This window comes from Rattus norvegicus, chromosome 1 (assembly GCF_036323735.1).
Source record: "Rattus norvegicus strain BN/NHsdMcwi chromosome 1, GRCr8, whole genome shotgun sequence".
Classification (NCBI taxonomy): Eukaryota; Metazoa; Chordata; class Mammalia; order Rodentia; family Muridae; genus Rattus; species Rattus norvegicus.
In genome coordinates this window covers 149,168,313-149,185,253 of record NC_086019.1, presented here as the reverse complement: position 1 = coordinate 149,185,253, position 16,941 = coordinate 149,168,313, and the positions used below count along the sequence as shown (strand labels likewise).

General features: G+C 37.6%; 1 protein-coding gene across 1 annotated transcript in view; it reads left to right on the top strand.

The window, feature by feature from the left end:
- The first annotated feature begins 9,265 nt into the window (after window positions 1-9,265).
- The window catches only part of Vom2r42l1 (vomeronasal 2 receptor, 42 like 1), a 66,665-nt gene continuing 58,989 nt past the window's right edge, over window positions 9,266-16,941 (top strand). Inside the window, exon 1 of the mRNA XM_039101062.2 lies at window positions 9,266-9,601. Within this exon, the coding sequence (XP_038956990.1) occupies window positions 9,405-9,601 (197 nt within the window). The 5' untranslated portion in view covers window positions 9,266-9,404. The remainder of the gene's footprint in view (window positions 9,602-16,941) is intronic.

The following is a 16,941-nucleotide window of genomic DNA, read 5'->3' as shown; positions in this document are numbered from 1 at the left end:
TCTCAGGAGAGATCTACATCCGGCTCCTGTCGGCCTGTACTTCTTTGCTTCATGCATCTTGTTTAATTGGGTGGCTGTATATGTATGGGCCACATGTGGGGCAGGCTCTGAATGGCTGTTCCTTCTGTGTCTGTTTTAATCTTTGCCTCTCTATTCCCTGCCAAGGGTATTCCTGTTCTCCTTTTAAAGAAAGAGTGAAACATTCACATTTTGATCATCCGTCTTGAGTTTCATTTGTTCTAGGCATCTAGGGTAATTCAAGCATTTGGGCTAATAGTCACTTATCAATGAGTGCATACCATGTGTTTTTCTGTGATTGGGTTACCTCACTCAGGATGATATTTTCCAGTTCCAACCATTTGTCTATGAATTTCATAAATTCATTGTTTTTGATAGCTGAGTAGTATTCCATTGTGTAGATGTACCACATTTTCTGTATCCATTCTTCTGTTGAAGGGCATCTGGGTCCATTCCAGCTTCTGACTATTATAAATAAGGCTGCTATGAACATAGTGGAGCACATGTCTTTTTTATATGTTGGGGCATCTTTTGGGTATATGCCCAAGAGAGGTATAGCTGGGTCTTCGGGTAGTTCAATGTCCAATTTTCTGAGGAACCTCCAGACTGATTTCCACAATGGTTGTACCAGTCTAAAATTCCACAAACAATGGAGGAGATTTCCTCTTTCTCCACATCCTCGCCAGCATCTGCTGTCGCCAGAGTTTTTGATCTTAGCCATTCTCACTGGTGTGAGGTGAAATCTCAGGGTTGTTTTGATTTGCATTTCCCTTATGACTAAAGATGTTGAACATTTCTTTAGGTGTTTCTCAAGCACTCAGCATTCCTCAGCTGTGAATTCTTTGTTTAGCTCTGAACCCCATTTTTAATAGGGTTATTTGTCTCCATGCGGTCTAACTTCTTGAGTTCTTTGCATATTTTGGATATAAGCCCTCTATCCATTGTAGGATTGGTAAAGATCTTTTCCCAATCTGTTGGTTGCCATTTTGTCCTAACCACAGTGTCCTTTGCCTTACAGAAGCTTTGCAGTTTTATGAGATGCCATTTGTCGATTCTTGATCTTAGAGCATAAGCCATTGGTGTTTTGTTCAGGAAATTTTTTCCAGTGCCCATGTGTTCCAGATGCTTCCCTAGTTTTTCTTCTATTAGTTTGACTGTATCTGGTTTGATGTGGAGGTCCTTGATCCACTTGGACTTAAGCTTTGTACAGGGTGATAAGCATGGATCGATCTGCATTCTTCTACATGTTGTCCTCCAGTTGAACCAGCACCATTTGCTGAAAATGCTATCTTTTTTCCATTGAATAGTTTTATCTCCTTTGTCAAAAATCAAGTGACCATAGGTGTGTGGGTTCATTTCTGGGTCTTCCATTCTGTTCCATTGATCTATCTGTCTGTCTCTGTACCGATACCTTGCAGTTTTTATCACTATAGCTCTGTAATATTGCTTGAGTTCATGGATAGGGATTCCCGCTGAAGTCCTTTTATTGTTGAGGATAGTTTTAGCTATCCTGGATTTTTTGTTATTCCAGATGAATTTGCAAATTGTTCTGTCTATCTCTTTGAAGAATTGTATTGATATTTTGATGGGCATTGCATTGTATCTGTAGATCACTTTTGGTAAAATGGCCATTTTTACTATAATAATCCTGCCGATTCATGAGCATGGGAGATCTTTCCATCTTCTGAGGTCTTCTTTAATTTCTTTCTTCAGAGTCTTGAAGTTCTTATTGTACAGATCTTTTACTTGCTTGGTTAAAGTCACACCACTATACTTTATATTATTTGGGACTATTATGAAGGGTGTCATTTCCCTAATTTATTTCTCTGCTTGTTTCTCCATTATGTAGAGGAAGGCTACTGATTTATTTTAGTAAATTTTATACCCAGTCACTTCACTGCAGTTGTTTATCAGCATTATTAGTTCTCTGGTGGAACTTTTGGGATAACTTAAATATACTTTCATATCATCTGCAAATAGTGATATTTTGACTTCTTCATTTCCTATCTGTATCTCTTTGATCTCCTATTGTTGTCTGATTGCTCTGGCTAGATCTTCAAGAACTATATTGAATAAGTAGGGAGAAAGTGGGCAGCCTTGTCTAGTCCCTGATTTTAGTGGGATTGCTTCAAGTTTCTCTCCATTTAGTTTAATGTTAGCAACTGGTTTTCTGTATATGGCTTTTACTATGTTTAGGTATGGGCCTTGAATTCCTATTCTTTCCAGGACTTTTATCATGAAGTGGTGTTGATTTGGTCAAATGTTTCTCATCATATAATGAAATGATCATGTGGTTTTGTTCTTTCAGTTTGTTTATATAATGGATCACATTGATGGTTTTCCGTACATTAAATCATCCCTGCATGCCTGGGATGAGGCCTACTTGATCATGGTGAATGATTGTTTTGATGTGCTCTTGGATTCGGTTTGCTGGAATTTTATTGAGTATTTTTGCGTCGATATTCATAAAAGAAATTGGTCTGAAGTTCTCTTTCTTTGTTGGGTCTTTGTGTGGTTTAGGTGTAAGTGTAATTGTGGCTTCATAGAAGGAATTCGGTAGTGCTCCATCTGTTTCAATTATGTGGAATAGTTTGGATAGTATGGTTCTGAGGTCTTCTCTGAAGGTCTGATAGAATTCTGCACTAAACCCATCTGGACGTGGGCTCTTTTTGGTTGGGAAACCTTTAATGACTGCTTCTATTTCCTTAGGAGTTATGGCGTTGTTTAAATGGTTTATCTGTTCCTGATTTAACTTCGGTACCCAGTATCTGTCTAGGAAATTGTCCCTTTCCTGCAGATTTTCAAGTTTTGTTGAATATAGGGTTTTGTAGTGAGATCTTATGATTTTTTGAATTTCCTCTGAATCTGTAGTTTGTCTCCCTTTTCATTTCTGATTTTGTTAATTTGGACACACTATCTGTGTCCTCCCGTTAGTCTGGCTAAGGGTTTATCTATCTTGTTAATTTTCTCAAAGAACCAACTTTTGGTTCTCTTGATTCTTTACTATGGTCCTTTTAGTTTCTACTTGGTTGATTTCAGCTCTGACTTTGATTATTTCCTGTCTTCTACTTCTCCTGGGTGTATTTGCTCCTTTTTCTTCTAGAGCTTTTAGGTGTGCTGTCATCCTGGTGACATATGCTCTCTCTTGTTTCTTTCTGCAGGCACTCAGAGCTATGAGATTTCCTCTTAGAACAGCTTTCATTGTGTCCCATAAATTTGGGTATCTTGCACCTTCATTTTCATTAAATTCTTAGAAGTCTTTAATTTCTTTCTTTCTTTCTTCCTTGACCAGGTTATCATTGAGTAGAGCATTGTTCAACTTCCACTTATATGTGGGCGTTCTTCCCTTATTGTTATTGAATACCAGCTTTAGGCCGTGGTGGTCTGATAGCACGCATGGGATTATTTCTATCTTTCTGTACCTGTTGAGGCCCGTTTGTTCACTAATTATATGGTCAATTTTGGAGAAAATACCATGAGGAGCAGAGAAGAATGTATATCCTTTTGCTTTAGGATAGAATGTTGTATAAATATCTCTTAAGTCCATCTGGTTCATGACTTCTCATAGTCTGTCTACATCTCTGTTTTATTTCTGTTTCCATGATATGTCAATTGATAAGAGTGGGGTGTTGAAATCTCCTACTATTATTGTGTGAGGTACAATGTGTGTTTTGAGCTTTAATAAGGTTTCTTTTACATATGTTGGTGCCCTTGTATTTGGGGCATATATATTTAGGATTGAGAGTTCATCTTGGTGGATTTTTCCTTTGATGAATATGAAGTGTTCTTCCTTATCTTTTTTGATGTCTTTTAGTTGAAAATTGATTTTATTTGATATTAGAATGGCTACTCCAGCTTGCTTCTACCGACCATTTGCTTGGAAAGTTGTTTTCCAGCTTTTCACTCTGAGGTAGTGTTTGTCTTTGTCTCTAAGGTATGTTTCCTGTAGGCAGCTGAATGCAGGGTCCTCATTACATATCCAGTTTGTTAATCTATGTCTTTTTATTAGGGAGTTGAGACAATTGATGTTGAAAGATATTATGGAATAGTGATTATTGTTTCCTGTTGTATTCATATTTGGATGTGAGGTTATGTTTGTGTGTTTTTCTTCTCTTTGTTTTGTTGCCAAAACGATTAATTTCTTCCTTTTTCTAGGGTGTAGCTTGCCTCCTTATGTTGGGCTTTACCATTTATTATCCTTTGTAGTGCTGGATTTGTAGAAAGATATTGTCTAAATTTGGTTTTGTCATGGAATATCTTGGTTTCTCCATCAATGTTAATTGAGAGTTTTGCTGGATACAGTAACCTGGGCTGGCATTTGTGTTCTCTTAGGGTCTGTATGACATCAGTCCAGGATCTTCTGGCCTTCATAGTTTCTGGCGAGAAGTCTGGTGTGATTCTGATAGGTCTGCCTTTATATGTTACTTGACCTTTTTCCCTTACTGCTTTTAATATTCTTTATTTTGTGCGTTTGGTGTTTTGACAATTATGTGACGGGAGGTGTTTCTTTTCTGGTCCAATCTATTTGGAGTTCTGTAGGCTTCTTGTATGTCTATGGGTATCTCTTTTTTTAGGTTAGGGAAGTTTTCTTCTATGATTTTGTTGAAGATATTTATTGGTCCTTTGAGCTGGGAGTCTTCACTCTCTTCTATACCTATTATCCTTAGGTTTGATCTTCTCATTGAGTCCTGGATTTCCTGTATGTTTTGGACCAGTAGCCTTTTCTGCTTTACATTATCTTTGACAGTTGAGTCAATGATTTCTATGGAATCTTCTGCTCCTGAGATTCTCTCTTCCATCTCTTGTATTCTGTTGGTGAAGCTTGTATCTACAGCTCCTTGTCTCTTCTTTTGGTTTTCTATATCCATTGTTGTTTCCATGTGTTCTTTCTTGATTGCTTCTATTTCCATTTTTAATTCCTTCAACTGTTTGATTGTGTTTTCCTGGAATTCTTTCAGGGATTTTTGCGATTCCTCTCTGTAGGCTTCTACTTGTTTATTAATGTTTTCCTGTGTTTCCCTAAGTGTGTTCATGTCTTTTTGAAGTCCTCCAGCATCATGATCAAATATGATTTTGAAACTAGATCTTGCTTTTCTGGTGTGTTTGGATATTCCATGTTTGTTTTGGTGGGAGAATTGGGCTCCGATGATGGCATGTAGTCTTGGTTTCTGTTGCTTGGGTTCCTGCGCTTGCCTCTATCCATCAGATTATCTCTAGTGTTACTTTGTTCTGCTATTTCTGACAGTGGCTAGACTGTCCTATAAGCCTGTGTGTCAGGAGTGCTGTAGACCTGTTTTCCTCTCTTTCAGTCAGTTATGGGGACAGAGTGTTCTGCTTTCGGGCGTGTAGTTTTTCCTCTCTACAGGTCTTCAGCTGTTCCTGTGGGCCTGTGTCTTGAGTTCACCAGGCAGCTTTCTTGCAGCAGAAAATTTGGTCTTACCTGTGGTCCCGAGGCTCAGGTTCGCTCGTGGGGTGCTGCCCAGGGGCTCTCTGCAGCGGCAGCAACCAGGAAGACCTGTGCCGCCCCTTCCGGGAGCTTCAGTGCACCAGGGTTCCAGATGGTCTTTGGCTTTTTCCTCTGGCGTCCGAGATGTGTGTGCAGGGAGCAGTCTCTTCTGGTTTCCCAGGCTTGTCTGCCTCTCTGAAGGTTTAGCTCTCCCTCCCACGGGATTTGGGTGCAGAGAACTGTTTATCCGGACTGTTTCTTTCAGGTTCGGGCGGTGTCTCAGGCAGGTGTCCTGCCGCTCATGGGCCCTCCCCCACGGGAGCCCAGAGGCCTTATACAGTTTCCTCTTGGGCCAGGGATGTGTGCAGGGGTGAGCAGTGTTGGTGGTCTCTTCCGCTCTGCAGCCTCAGGAGTGCCCACCTGACCAGGCGGTTGGGTCTCTCTCTCACCGGGTCTGGGAGCAGAGAGCTGCCTCTTTGGTTTTCTATATCCAGGGTTGTTTCCATGTCTTCTTTCTTGATTGCTTCTATTTCCATTTTTAAATTCTTCAACTGTTTGATTTTTTTTTCTGGAATTCTCTCAGGGATTTTTGTGATTCCTCTCTGTAGGCTTCTCCTTTTTTATTTATGTTTTCTGCATTTCTCTAAGGGAATTCTTCATGTCTTTCTTGAAGTCCTCAAGCATCAGGATCAAATATGATTTTGAATCTAGATCTTGCTTTTCTGGTGTGTTTGGATATTCCGTGTTTGCTTTGTTGGGAGAATTGGGCTCCGATGATGCCATGTAGTCTTGGTTTCTGTTGCTTGGGTTCCTGCGCTTGCCTCTCGCCATCAGATTATCTCTAGTGTTATTTTGTTCTGCTATTTCTGACTGTGGCTAGACTGTCCTATAAGCCTGTGTGTCAGCAGTCCTGTAGACCTGTTTTCCTTTTTTCTTTCAGCCAGTTATGGGAACAGTGTTCTGCTTTCGGGTGTGTAGTTTTTCCTATCTACAGGTCTTCAGCTGTTCCTGTGGGCCTGTGTCCTGAGTTCACCAGGCAGTTCACTTGGAGCAGAAAATTTGGTCTTACCTGTGGTCTGAGGCTCAAGTTTGCTCGTGGGGTGTTGGTTATGAGCTCTCTGAGAGGGCAGCAATCAGGAGGACATACACCGCCCTTTGGTGTGTCCCCATGCACCAGGGTGTAGTCTCTTCTGGTTTCCCAGGCATGTCTGCCTCTCTGAAGGTTTAGCTCTCCCTCCCACGGGATTTGGGTGCAGAGAACTGTATATCCAGTCTGTCCCTTCAGGTTCCGGTGGTGTCTCAGACACAGGGGACCTGCTGCTCCTGTACCCTTATCTACGGGAACCCAGAGGCCGTATACAGTTTCCTCTTTGGCCGGGGATGTGGGCAGGGGTGGGCAGTGTTGGTGGTCTCTTCCGTTCTGCATTCTCAGGAGTGCCCACCTGTCCGTGCAGTGAGCTCTTTCTCTCTCACGGTGTTTGGGAGCAGTGAGCTGCGGGTAGGGATCCGCGAGGTCATTAGTTAACTTATAAATAATCAGGAAGGACAGGTTCAAGCCCCAGAAAGTAGCAGAAATTGATAGCTTTGGAAATGTAGTCTAGGTTTAAGATTTAAGGATACAAGAAAGTAGATTTGGAATATCCCATCATGAGTAAGGAACGCTATTGAAGCCAGGTGTTCAACAATGGTGTCCTGGAATGGATAGGTCTGCTGCCTACAAATTATGCTAATTCTATGGCACCAGAGGACAGAGCGAGAAAGAAGGAGAGAGATAGAGGGAGAGGGAGAGAGAGAGAGAGAGAGAGAGAGAGAGAGAGAGAGAGAGAGAGGAGAGAATGGAAAAATGAGTGAGTGAGGGAGGGAGGGAGCGAGGGAGGGAGAGAGAGAGAGAGAGATGACACAGACCAACACAGAGAAACAGAGAGACAGACAGAGACAGAGGCAGCCAGAGAGAAAGATAGAAAATGCATAGAGTGACAAAGCAAAGCAAAGAATCAATAAACTGACTCCTTCACTATATTCAGGATCAGTACCTTGTTTAGAAAATGTCAGAGTTTTCTCCTGCAGCAGATGAGGATAAATACAGCATAGCTAGACATTATGCAGAATGAGAGACCTTATAATAATCCTTGGCCTTACATTCAATATCTCTATCAAATTCTTCTACTCAGGGCTCAGAGAAATCTCAAGAAGGGTAGGCAGAGTATGAGAGCCAAAGAAGATGGAAGATCCTCTAAATCAACCTGATAAATGTCCATATGGACATAGAGAAACTGGGCACCATGTACAAGACTTTCACTGGTCTTCATCAGATAGGTGCCCAAAGCTAAAAACAAAAGAAAAAAGTGAACATACATTCCTATTCCTATGAGAAAAGCAATCACCAATTGATAAGTACTTTTAAATGATAATTTGGCTTATTCAAAATGAGACATACCAGATTTGATATGAGGGAACAATTATACTGAGGATAGACTTCATGCCAGTATTAGATGGTAAATAGAAAGGAAACTCAAGTATATTTTTTGGAGTATCTTATTTCATAATGTAATGTACAATGTTTTCTTTATATTTGGCAATGTTTTCATTATGGACTAATTTTATTTATTTTAGTATATTTTCCATTCTCTCTTCTACCATGCAAATCCTTTACATAAACAATATGGCTTACAAGTTACTATTTTTTATGGGGTTTCTGAGTCTCAAAACAAGTAGCTCTGTGATTCTCATGTGCTCCTGTGGGTTCTCTTCTTAATGTTTATAAGTTTCTCCCAATTACCAGGGATTAGTTATTGACTATGTAATGTTTTATTTTGTTTTATCTTAATTATCCCTAAGACCTTAGATATCTGTTTATTTTCTGAGAAACAGAAAGTTGATGAATAACAATAGGAGGTTTTGTAGGGAGGAAAGGAGAAAAGTAATAAAGGGAAAATGTGATCAAAATATATGATTTGAGAAAACAAGCTATTTCCAACAAGAGAAAACCATAAACTCAGAAATAATATTTCCTAAAAAGAAAAGGGAAAGAAATTCAGATGTATTCTTTATGACGAGGAAGAACTTATTCTAAAACTACTGATTCCATTCTAGGTAGTACTCTGTTCATATAAAAAAGAATAAATAATTAGTAAAGGTACTATTTCAGTTAGGGAAATGTCAGATCTTAAGATATCAATTCATGGGAAATGAGACCCAGATTATGCACAGAAGTCAAATTGTGTTTTGGATTCTGGCTTGATATTGAAAAGCTGCTAGATATTTCTGATTTCAGGAGGATGATTGGTTCTCTAATATCTCCCATTTTCTGAGATTTAGTTCAGTATAATGACAATCAAGTATGAGTGAATGTGTGTGTGCATATGCATGTACATGTTGTTCATGTGTGTGTGTGTGTGTGTGTGTGTGTGTGTGTGTACTGTGGGTGTATAGATGTATGAACACAAAATATATGACAATACATTCCATATCACAGGTGTTCTAGGGCATGGTACCTCTATGTCTATAGTACACTCTGTCTAGGAATGGTGGTTTCTTAAGTTCCATCTCAAACTTGCTTAGTATGTCTAATATAATCTACATTGAGTACTTAAAATTGTGATTTTACAATTTACCCAGGAGGGTACTTGCCTAGAGACCTCAAGTTGACTGATAGGTACAGAATCATAAATAATATTGAAGAATGATCCTTAAACAAAATGACTGAATGTTGCTTGCTCCTGGGCATAAGAACACAGATGCAGAGGCCAAGGCCTGAGAATGCTGATGAGTTCTCCAGAGAGCAAGCTAAGAAGAAAAGAATTCAAATAAATGCAGTGGTTAGTGACTACAATAGTAAAAATAGGCAGATATATGTATTTGCTTATCTGGCAGGTGCTTTTCTGTGTAACTTGCTTTGCTGCATGTTTACAAATTATTTTTTCTTGGTGAAATTACAAAGATGTTCACTTTTCTGTTTGCACTTCTTGTCCTGGAGCTTTCTTTTCTTTTGTGCAGTCAAATTGACAACCATTGTTTTTGGAGATTAAAAACCAAGAAATTTTGGGATGGAGACAAAGATATTGATTGCTTTTTTTTTATTTATACAAAATTTGGACATGTAAAGAATGAACAGTTCAGTGGGGATCTAGACAAGCGGTAAGAGTGTTTAATATATTTGTCTTTAGCTGTATAGCAATGCAAATAATACATAGTATGGAAATACTTTGCCAGATCTTAATACGCCATACTCCATGTTTTCTCTCTTATTTGCTCTCCCTCACTATCTAAGACATAACTAAGATTTATTTTGTTTTATTCCTGATGATCTCCCTATTTATCATGCTTTTAGTGTATCTGTTCCATCATTTCAGAGGCATATTTTTAATGCAAGGGCCTAGATGACATATACTGCCTACTATTTTGTATATTCATACACTTAATAGGGGCAGTGCCATTGCATAAGTGATGTCCCTGATCAAAAATCATCAGCGTCGAATGGCAATTCTTGGGAAGTAAAGTATTAATATTTCCTTTTGGCTTTATGTGCACATTTCTTTTTCTTAATTGGATACTTTTTTATTTATGTTGTCTTTTCCATAACCCCCTAACTCAACACCCTACCCCTTCTTCTGGGATGTATTCTCCCACCCAACCTTGCATCACTTCCTGCCTCCCCACCCTGACAGTCCCCTACATTGGTGTGTCCAGCTTTGGCAGGGCCAAGGGTTTCTCCTCCTATTGGTGCCCAACAAGGCCATCATCACCTACATATGCAACTGGAGGCATAGGTCTGTCCATGTATATTCTTTGGGTAGTGGATTAGTCCCTGAGAGCTCTGGTATTTGGTATTGTTAATCTTTTGGGGTTTCAAGCCCCTTCAGCTCCTTCAATCCTTTCTCCAACTTCTCCAATTAGGACCCCTTTCTCACTTCAACCATTGGCTGGTAGCATTCTCCCCTGCATTTGTTACATTCTGGCTCAGCTTCTCAGGAGGCAGCTATATCAGGCTACTGTCAGCATGTACTAACTGGCATCAGCAATATTGTCTGGGTTTAGTGGCTATATGTATATGGACTGGATACCCAGACAGGGTAAGCTCTGATTGGCCATTCCTTCAGTCTCTGCTCCAATTTTTTTCCTTATCTTATTCTATGAATATTTTTGTTCCCCCTTTTAAGAAGGAGTGAAACATCTGCACTTTGGTTGTCATTCTTGAGCTTAATGTGTTCTGTGGATTTTATTTTGGGTAATCTGAGCTTTTAAGCTAATATCCACTTATCAGTGAGTATATACTATGTGAGATTTTTTTGCGGGGCGGGGATTGAGTTCCCTCACTCAGGATAATATTTTCTAGTTCCATCCATTTGCCTATAAACTTATTAATATTGCATTTTATTTAAAAATGGTATTGTACATCACACTTACCAGCACTTGAAAGAGAATTAATAAGTAATAACATCACAAATATGGTATATTTACTACGATTAATTTTAAATTTCCATGTATTGACTCTCTGCTGATTCCTTGTTTCTCATTTATCAAAAATGCTTTTGCTTATTGTGAGTATATATACACAATGCATTCTATATCTGCATATATATATGGTATATTTTACCATAATTTTTCTTTATTAATGAAGTATACTGGCTTTGAGATCTATTTTTGCAGTCATAGCAATGCCTCCCATGGCATGGTAGGGACATTGCATGTACATCATAAAGGAAAGTGCATAAAAATCACTATAAATATTTGATAGTGAACACTGCAAATGTGAAACAGTGCTTCATCTCTGAGGAAAATCACAGTAAGGTTTTAAAATTTTGAACAAATTCACTTTAATTATTTATAGCATATGGATAAATAAAAATTAATAGCAAAGAGGATGTTTGGGACTGTGGAGTAGATGCAAGAAAGTTTCATTAAAGAAGTGAAAACAAGAAAAAAAACTGCAGTGATCTGGTCTAGAGATATAAAACGTATCCACAGATAATGAAAAATGAGAAGTGATGCTACATGTCATCAGACATTAATTAAACAGACAAAATAATGGTCATGATAAAATGGAAAAGCAAAGAAATATTTCAGAAAAACAAAATAACAGAGAAATATTAGAAATATTTGAGGTAACAATCAAAAACTATCTTAAAAATTCTGGAAGGATATTTGAAATTCCTCACAGCTGAGGAATTAGCATACATCAGTGATGTGATCTTCCCTGTATTCAAGCATTGTTAGAATACTTGTCTATCCAATAGTGAGTTATATAGGCATAGATCTCATGAACTACAAAAGTTGCTGTAATAGTATTGATCATTTCCTAAACTTTACAAAGAAAATCACAAATTTATTCAAAATTGAGCTTATTATATATAATCCTCTGTCAAATATCCACTTGTAATATAAATTATCATAAAAGAATATTTCTATACCTGCAATTTGTCTCTGTTCATATATTTTTCCAACACATTTGAATGATGCTTTACAACTATTCAGATTCTTCTCTTATGGTTAATAACATGGAAAAAAGTTAACAAGACTGAAACTGTACAAAAAATATTGAAGCACATATTACCTATATGTTCTTTTGTCAAATTTAGTAAGATATAATTTATGGAGTCAGTGGAGTAAATTATGATTTTGTAAACACAGCTACATTACAAATTATTTAGTTGAAATATACATATATATGTATATATTCATTATTTCAGATGTATGCTTGTACTACTAATGGAAAATTATTTTGAATTATGAATAGCTATTCTGCCCAATTATTTAATTTTAACATTTTTATAGTATTTAATTTTATTTATATAGATTATGAATGCATAATATATACATGATTATATACATAAATTAGCAATCCAATTATTTTCAAACATGTCTCTCTAAATAAAAACAAGTAGTTAAAATATTAATCTATAATATTTCATATATTTATAAATATATAACAGTTTTCTGAAATCACAATTAAAACAATAAAACAAATAAACAAATTTTAAAATAATATTTTCTACTTATATTTAAAAACTTCACATATATGCAGTAGATTTTAATTATATGAATATGGTACTTCCTACCTCTCTCTTACAACAACTACTACCTACCAGGACATCTCCTTCTCAAATTTATGTTTTCCTTTGTGTTTTAAATCAGTAACTCCTAAGTCCAATTAATCTTACTCATATGGACAAGTATATAAAACCATCCACTTGTGAATGGGCTACCTACCAGTGGCCACATAATCAGGGAAGTGACTCTCCCTCCCTCTACAGTCACCAATGGCCATTAGCAACTCTGCGAAAGATGAGGCCTGTGAGGTCCCTTCCCATTGAACAATGGAAGTTTCCTCTGCTTGACCTTGTATAAGTTTCATGCAGGAGCCTGTTGTGAGTGGATGAAATGTAACAGTCACATCACTTGTGTAAGCTAGTATTTATTTTACAGATATACTCCCTGTTCCCTAGGTATTGCATTTTTCTGTCTCCTTATACTCCATTTTCTGAACTTCACATAGGGATAAGTTAATACAGATGACTCACCTGCAACTGAGCACTCAGTGTTATTTATTTTAGATACATTGAATAGCCATAAGTTTCTACAGTAGCTACTACTAACTGAAATAAGAAGCATCTCTGACCAAAGCAGTAAGCAATACAAACTGCTGTAGAAGCATCAATGCTTAAAAAGCAATTTGACAGTATGACCACTTGGCAAAATGGCTATCTCCCCAGTCAAGAACATTTGGCCGTATTTACAGTGTCTTTCAGGAACAAGAAATTGCAAGGTGCTTGGAAAGTCCCATGTGTATACCACCACTATGTGACCAAAAGACACATAACAGACGGGTCAATATTTTGATATGCTGAGCACAGTGTTGGGTAAGAACTTTGTTGTCTTTCTTTCTAGATGCCTACAGACAACCTTCTCGAACTGTTTAAGCTAGTTATTAGGGAAATCTTTCCTGAATCATCAAGGTTGATTTATCTACATCCTACACTCAAAGTGAGTAGGTGAAATTAGCAATATGTACACAGCAGTAGGTACCATCTAGTTATGGTGAAGAGCAAAGAGTAAAAGCAATGTCTATGTTTTAAGAAAAGAGTTTTGTTTTATTCACAATTCAGGAGAAATGATCTAGAACTATCAGAGTCTTGATCTTACTGTGGATATCATGGCATATAGTATCACAGTGGTGAGAGCAAATGTAGAGATATTGAAATGAAAAGCAAGTATCCAGAGACAAAACAGAAGATCTCAAAAGAAATATGTTAATCTTTTATGAACACAAACCAATATCCTCACATCTTAATGTTTCCCTATCACCAACTTGTAGAATACTCCATCAATTGATGGGTCTCTTGAATAAATGCAAGACTAAACTGTAAGATAATGAACATAAAAATTGTACAGTATTGATATTAAAGCAACTTTATATATAGTTTTCAACTATTTTTCTCCATTAATTAATTCATTAATTCATTAATTCATTCATCTATTCATTCATTTGACATCCCAGTCACTGCAGTTTCTAGTCCTCCATCATAGATTCTTCTCTCCATCCCCCCTTTCTCTTCTCTTCAGAGAGGGTTGGGACCACCTGGGCATTCCACCAATCCTGGCACATCAAGTTTCTGCAAAATCAGATTCATCACCTCACACTGAAGCTAGAGAAGTTAGCCCTGTTAGGGAACAAATTTCAGACAGGCACCAGCTCTGAGATATTTTTTCTTCAGTTGTTGGTGTATTCAAATGAACACCATGCTGAACATCTGTCTATGTGCCAAGGACCTTGGTCCAACATGTAAATGCTCTTTGGTTGGTGACTAAGCTTCAGAGAATCCCCAAGGGTCCATGTGGGTTAACTCTGTTGGTCATCCTGGGAGTTCATATCCAATATAGGGCCTGTAATTCTTCCCTGAAATGTTCCAAGAAAGTCTCAAATTTAGAGTGTGGGTATGTGCATCTGTTTCAGTCAGCTGTTGAGTGAAGCCTCTCAGAGGATATATATAGTAGGGTCCTGTCTTCAACCTTAGCAGAGTTTCATATAGACACAGATATTGGTGCTTGCCCATGGGATGGGTCTCATGTTGAACCTGTTATTGCTTGGCAATTCCTTCTGTCACTGTTCGGCCTTTGTCGATGCATTTCCTGTAAACAGGATAAATTTTAAGTCAAAAGTTTTTTGAGTGGGTTGGTGTCCTTATCCCTCCACTAGAGTTTTTGCCTGGCTACAGGAGGTGACCTCTTTGGGTTCCATATCCCCACTGATTTGCATCTAGGCTAAAGTCACCTGCATTGACTCCTGGGAGCTTCCCACACCCCAGGTCTCTGGCGCCTCCTAGAGATTCCCCCAGTCTCCACCACTGCCAGCTGCAGATTTCCATTTATTCTTCTGGCTCTCTTGCCCTTTTCTCTGTCTCTCCACACACTTGATCCTGACTCTCCTCCGCCCTCTCCATCTCATCTTTCAACCGTTGTCTCTAGTCTTCTGCATTGTATGACTATTTTACTCACCCATCTAAGTGAGATTCAATCACTCTTTCATAGCACTTCCGTCATGTTTAGCTTCTTTGGGTCTAGATTGTATGGTGGATATCTTGCACTTTATGGCTATTATCCATTTATCAGTGAGTTCATAACATGCACATAATTTAGGGTCTGGGTTTTATTCTGGTTGATATTTTCTAGTTCAGTCCATTTCCTGGCACAATTTATGTATTTCTTGTTTCTAATAGCTCATATTCAATTGTGAATGTGAACTTCATTCTTGGTATCCATTCTTCAGCAGAGGGACATCTGGGTAGTTTCCAATTTTTAGATATTACAAATAAAACTCCTATGAATATGGTGATGCATGTGTCCCTGTTCAAAGGTGGAGCATTTTTGGAGGTAAGTGCCCTGGAGCATTATAGATAGTATATAAAACTATTTCCTTTTTTATGATAAATTCTAGATTGCTGTACAAGTGTGCAAACCCACCAACAATGGAGGAGTGTTCACCATTCTCTGAATCTTTGCTAGCATCAGATGAGATTTGAGTTTTTGCTCTTAGGTATTCCAACTGGTATAAGATGGGATCTCAGGGTTCTTTTGATTTGCACTAACCTGAGGACTAAGGACTTGAACATTTCTTTAAGTGTTTCTCAACAATTTGATATTTCTCTGTTGAGTATCCTGTTTAGCTCTGTTCCACACTTTTAATTGAATTATTCAGTTTGTTGCAGTCTACCTTTTTGAGTTCCTTATATATTTTGAGTATTAACCCTCTGTCAAATATAGGGTTAGTGATTTTTTCCCAATCTGTAGACTGTTATCTGTACCTATAGACTGTGTCCCTTGTCTTACAGAAGCTTTTCCATTTCATGAGGTTCTATTTATTAACTGTTGATCTTCAAGTATGAACCATTGGTGTTCTTTCCAAGAAATTGAGGCCTGTTCCAATGTGTTCACAACTATTTACAAATGTCTCTTCTATTAGAAACAGTGTATCTGATTTTAAGTTGGTGTCCTTGAAATTGAGCTTTGTGCAGGATGTTAAATATTGCTCTATTTGTATTTTCTACATTTTGACCAAGAGTTAGACCAGCACTATTTGCTTTTAAAAAAAACTATTAAGTTTTTTTCTTTTTATACTTTTGATTTCTTTGTCAAAAAATTAAGTGTTCATAGGTGTGAGGTTTTATTCCAAGGTCTTCAATTATATTCCATTGATCAACATGTCTGTTTCTATACCAATACCATACAGTTTTTATTACTATTGTTGTGTAGTGTAGCTTGAGATCAGGGATGTAGATTCCTCTAGAAATTTTTTTGTTCAGTGTTATTTTTTCTAGTCTGGGTTTTTTTTTTTCATTTTCCATATGAAGTTTCTCTCTCAATTTCTTTAAGACTGTCTTGGAGTTTTGGTAAGAATTGCATGAAATCTGTCCATTGCTTTTGGTATGATGGTCATTTTTCTTATGTTAGTTCTACTAATATATTAACATGGAAGGTTTTTTCCACATTCTAATATCTTCTTCAATTTATTTCTCCAGAGACTTGATAATTCTTTTCATACAGGTGTTTCACTTTCTTGATTACAGTTAAACCTTGATACTTTATAAAATTTGTTCCTACTGTGAAGGGTGTCACTTCCCTAATGTCTTTCTCATTGCATTTATCATTTGTATAAAGGAGGGATATCACTTTGTTTGAATTAATTTTGTATTCTGCCACTTTGGTGAATGTGTTTATCCACAGGTAGGAGGTATTTGGTAGAATTTGGGGGTTGCTTATGTATACTTTCATATCATCTCCAAATAGTAATGCTTTGACTTCTTTTCCAATTTCTATCCACTTGATCTGTTTTAGGTGTTTTATTGCTCAGGCTTGAATTTCAATTTCTAAAATGAATAGATAGGGAGACAATGGGCAGAATTATCTCATCCCTGATTTTAGTGAGATTGCTTTAAGTTTCTCTCTAACTTAATGTTGGCCATTTTCTTGCTTTCTGTTGA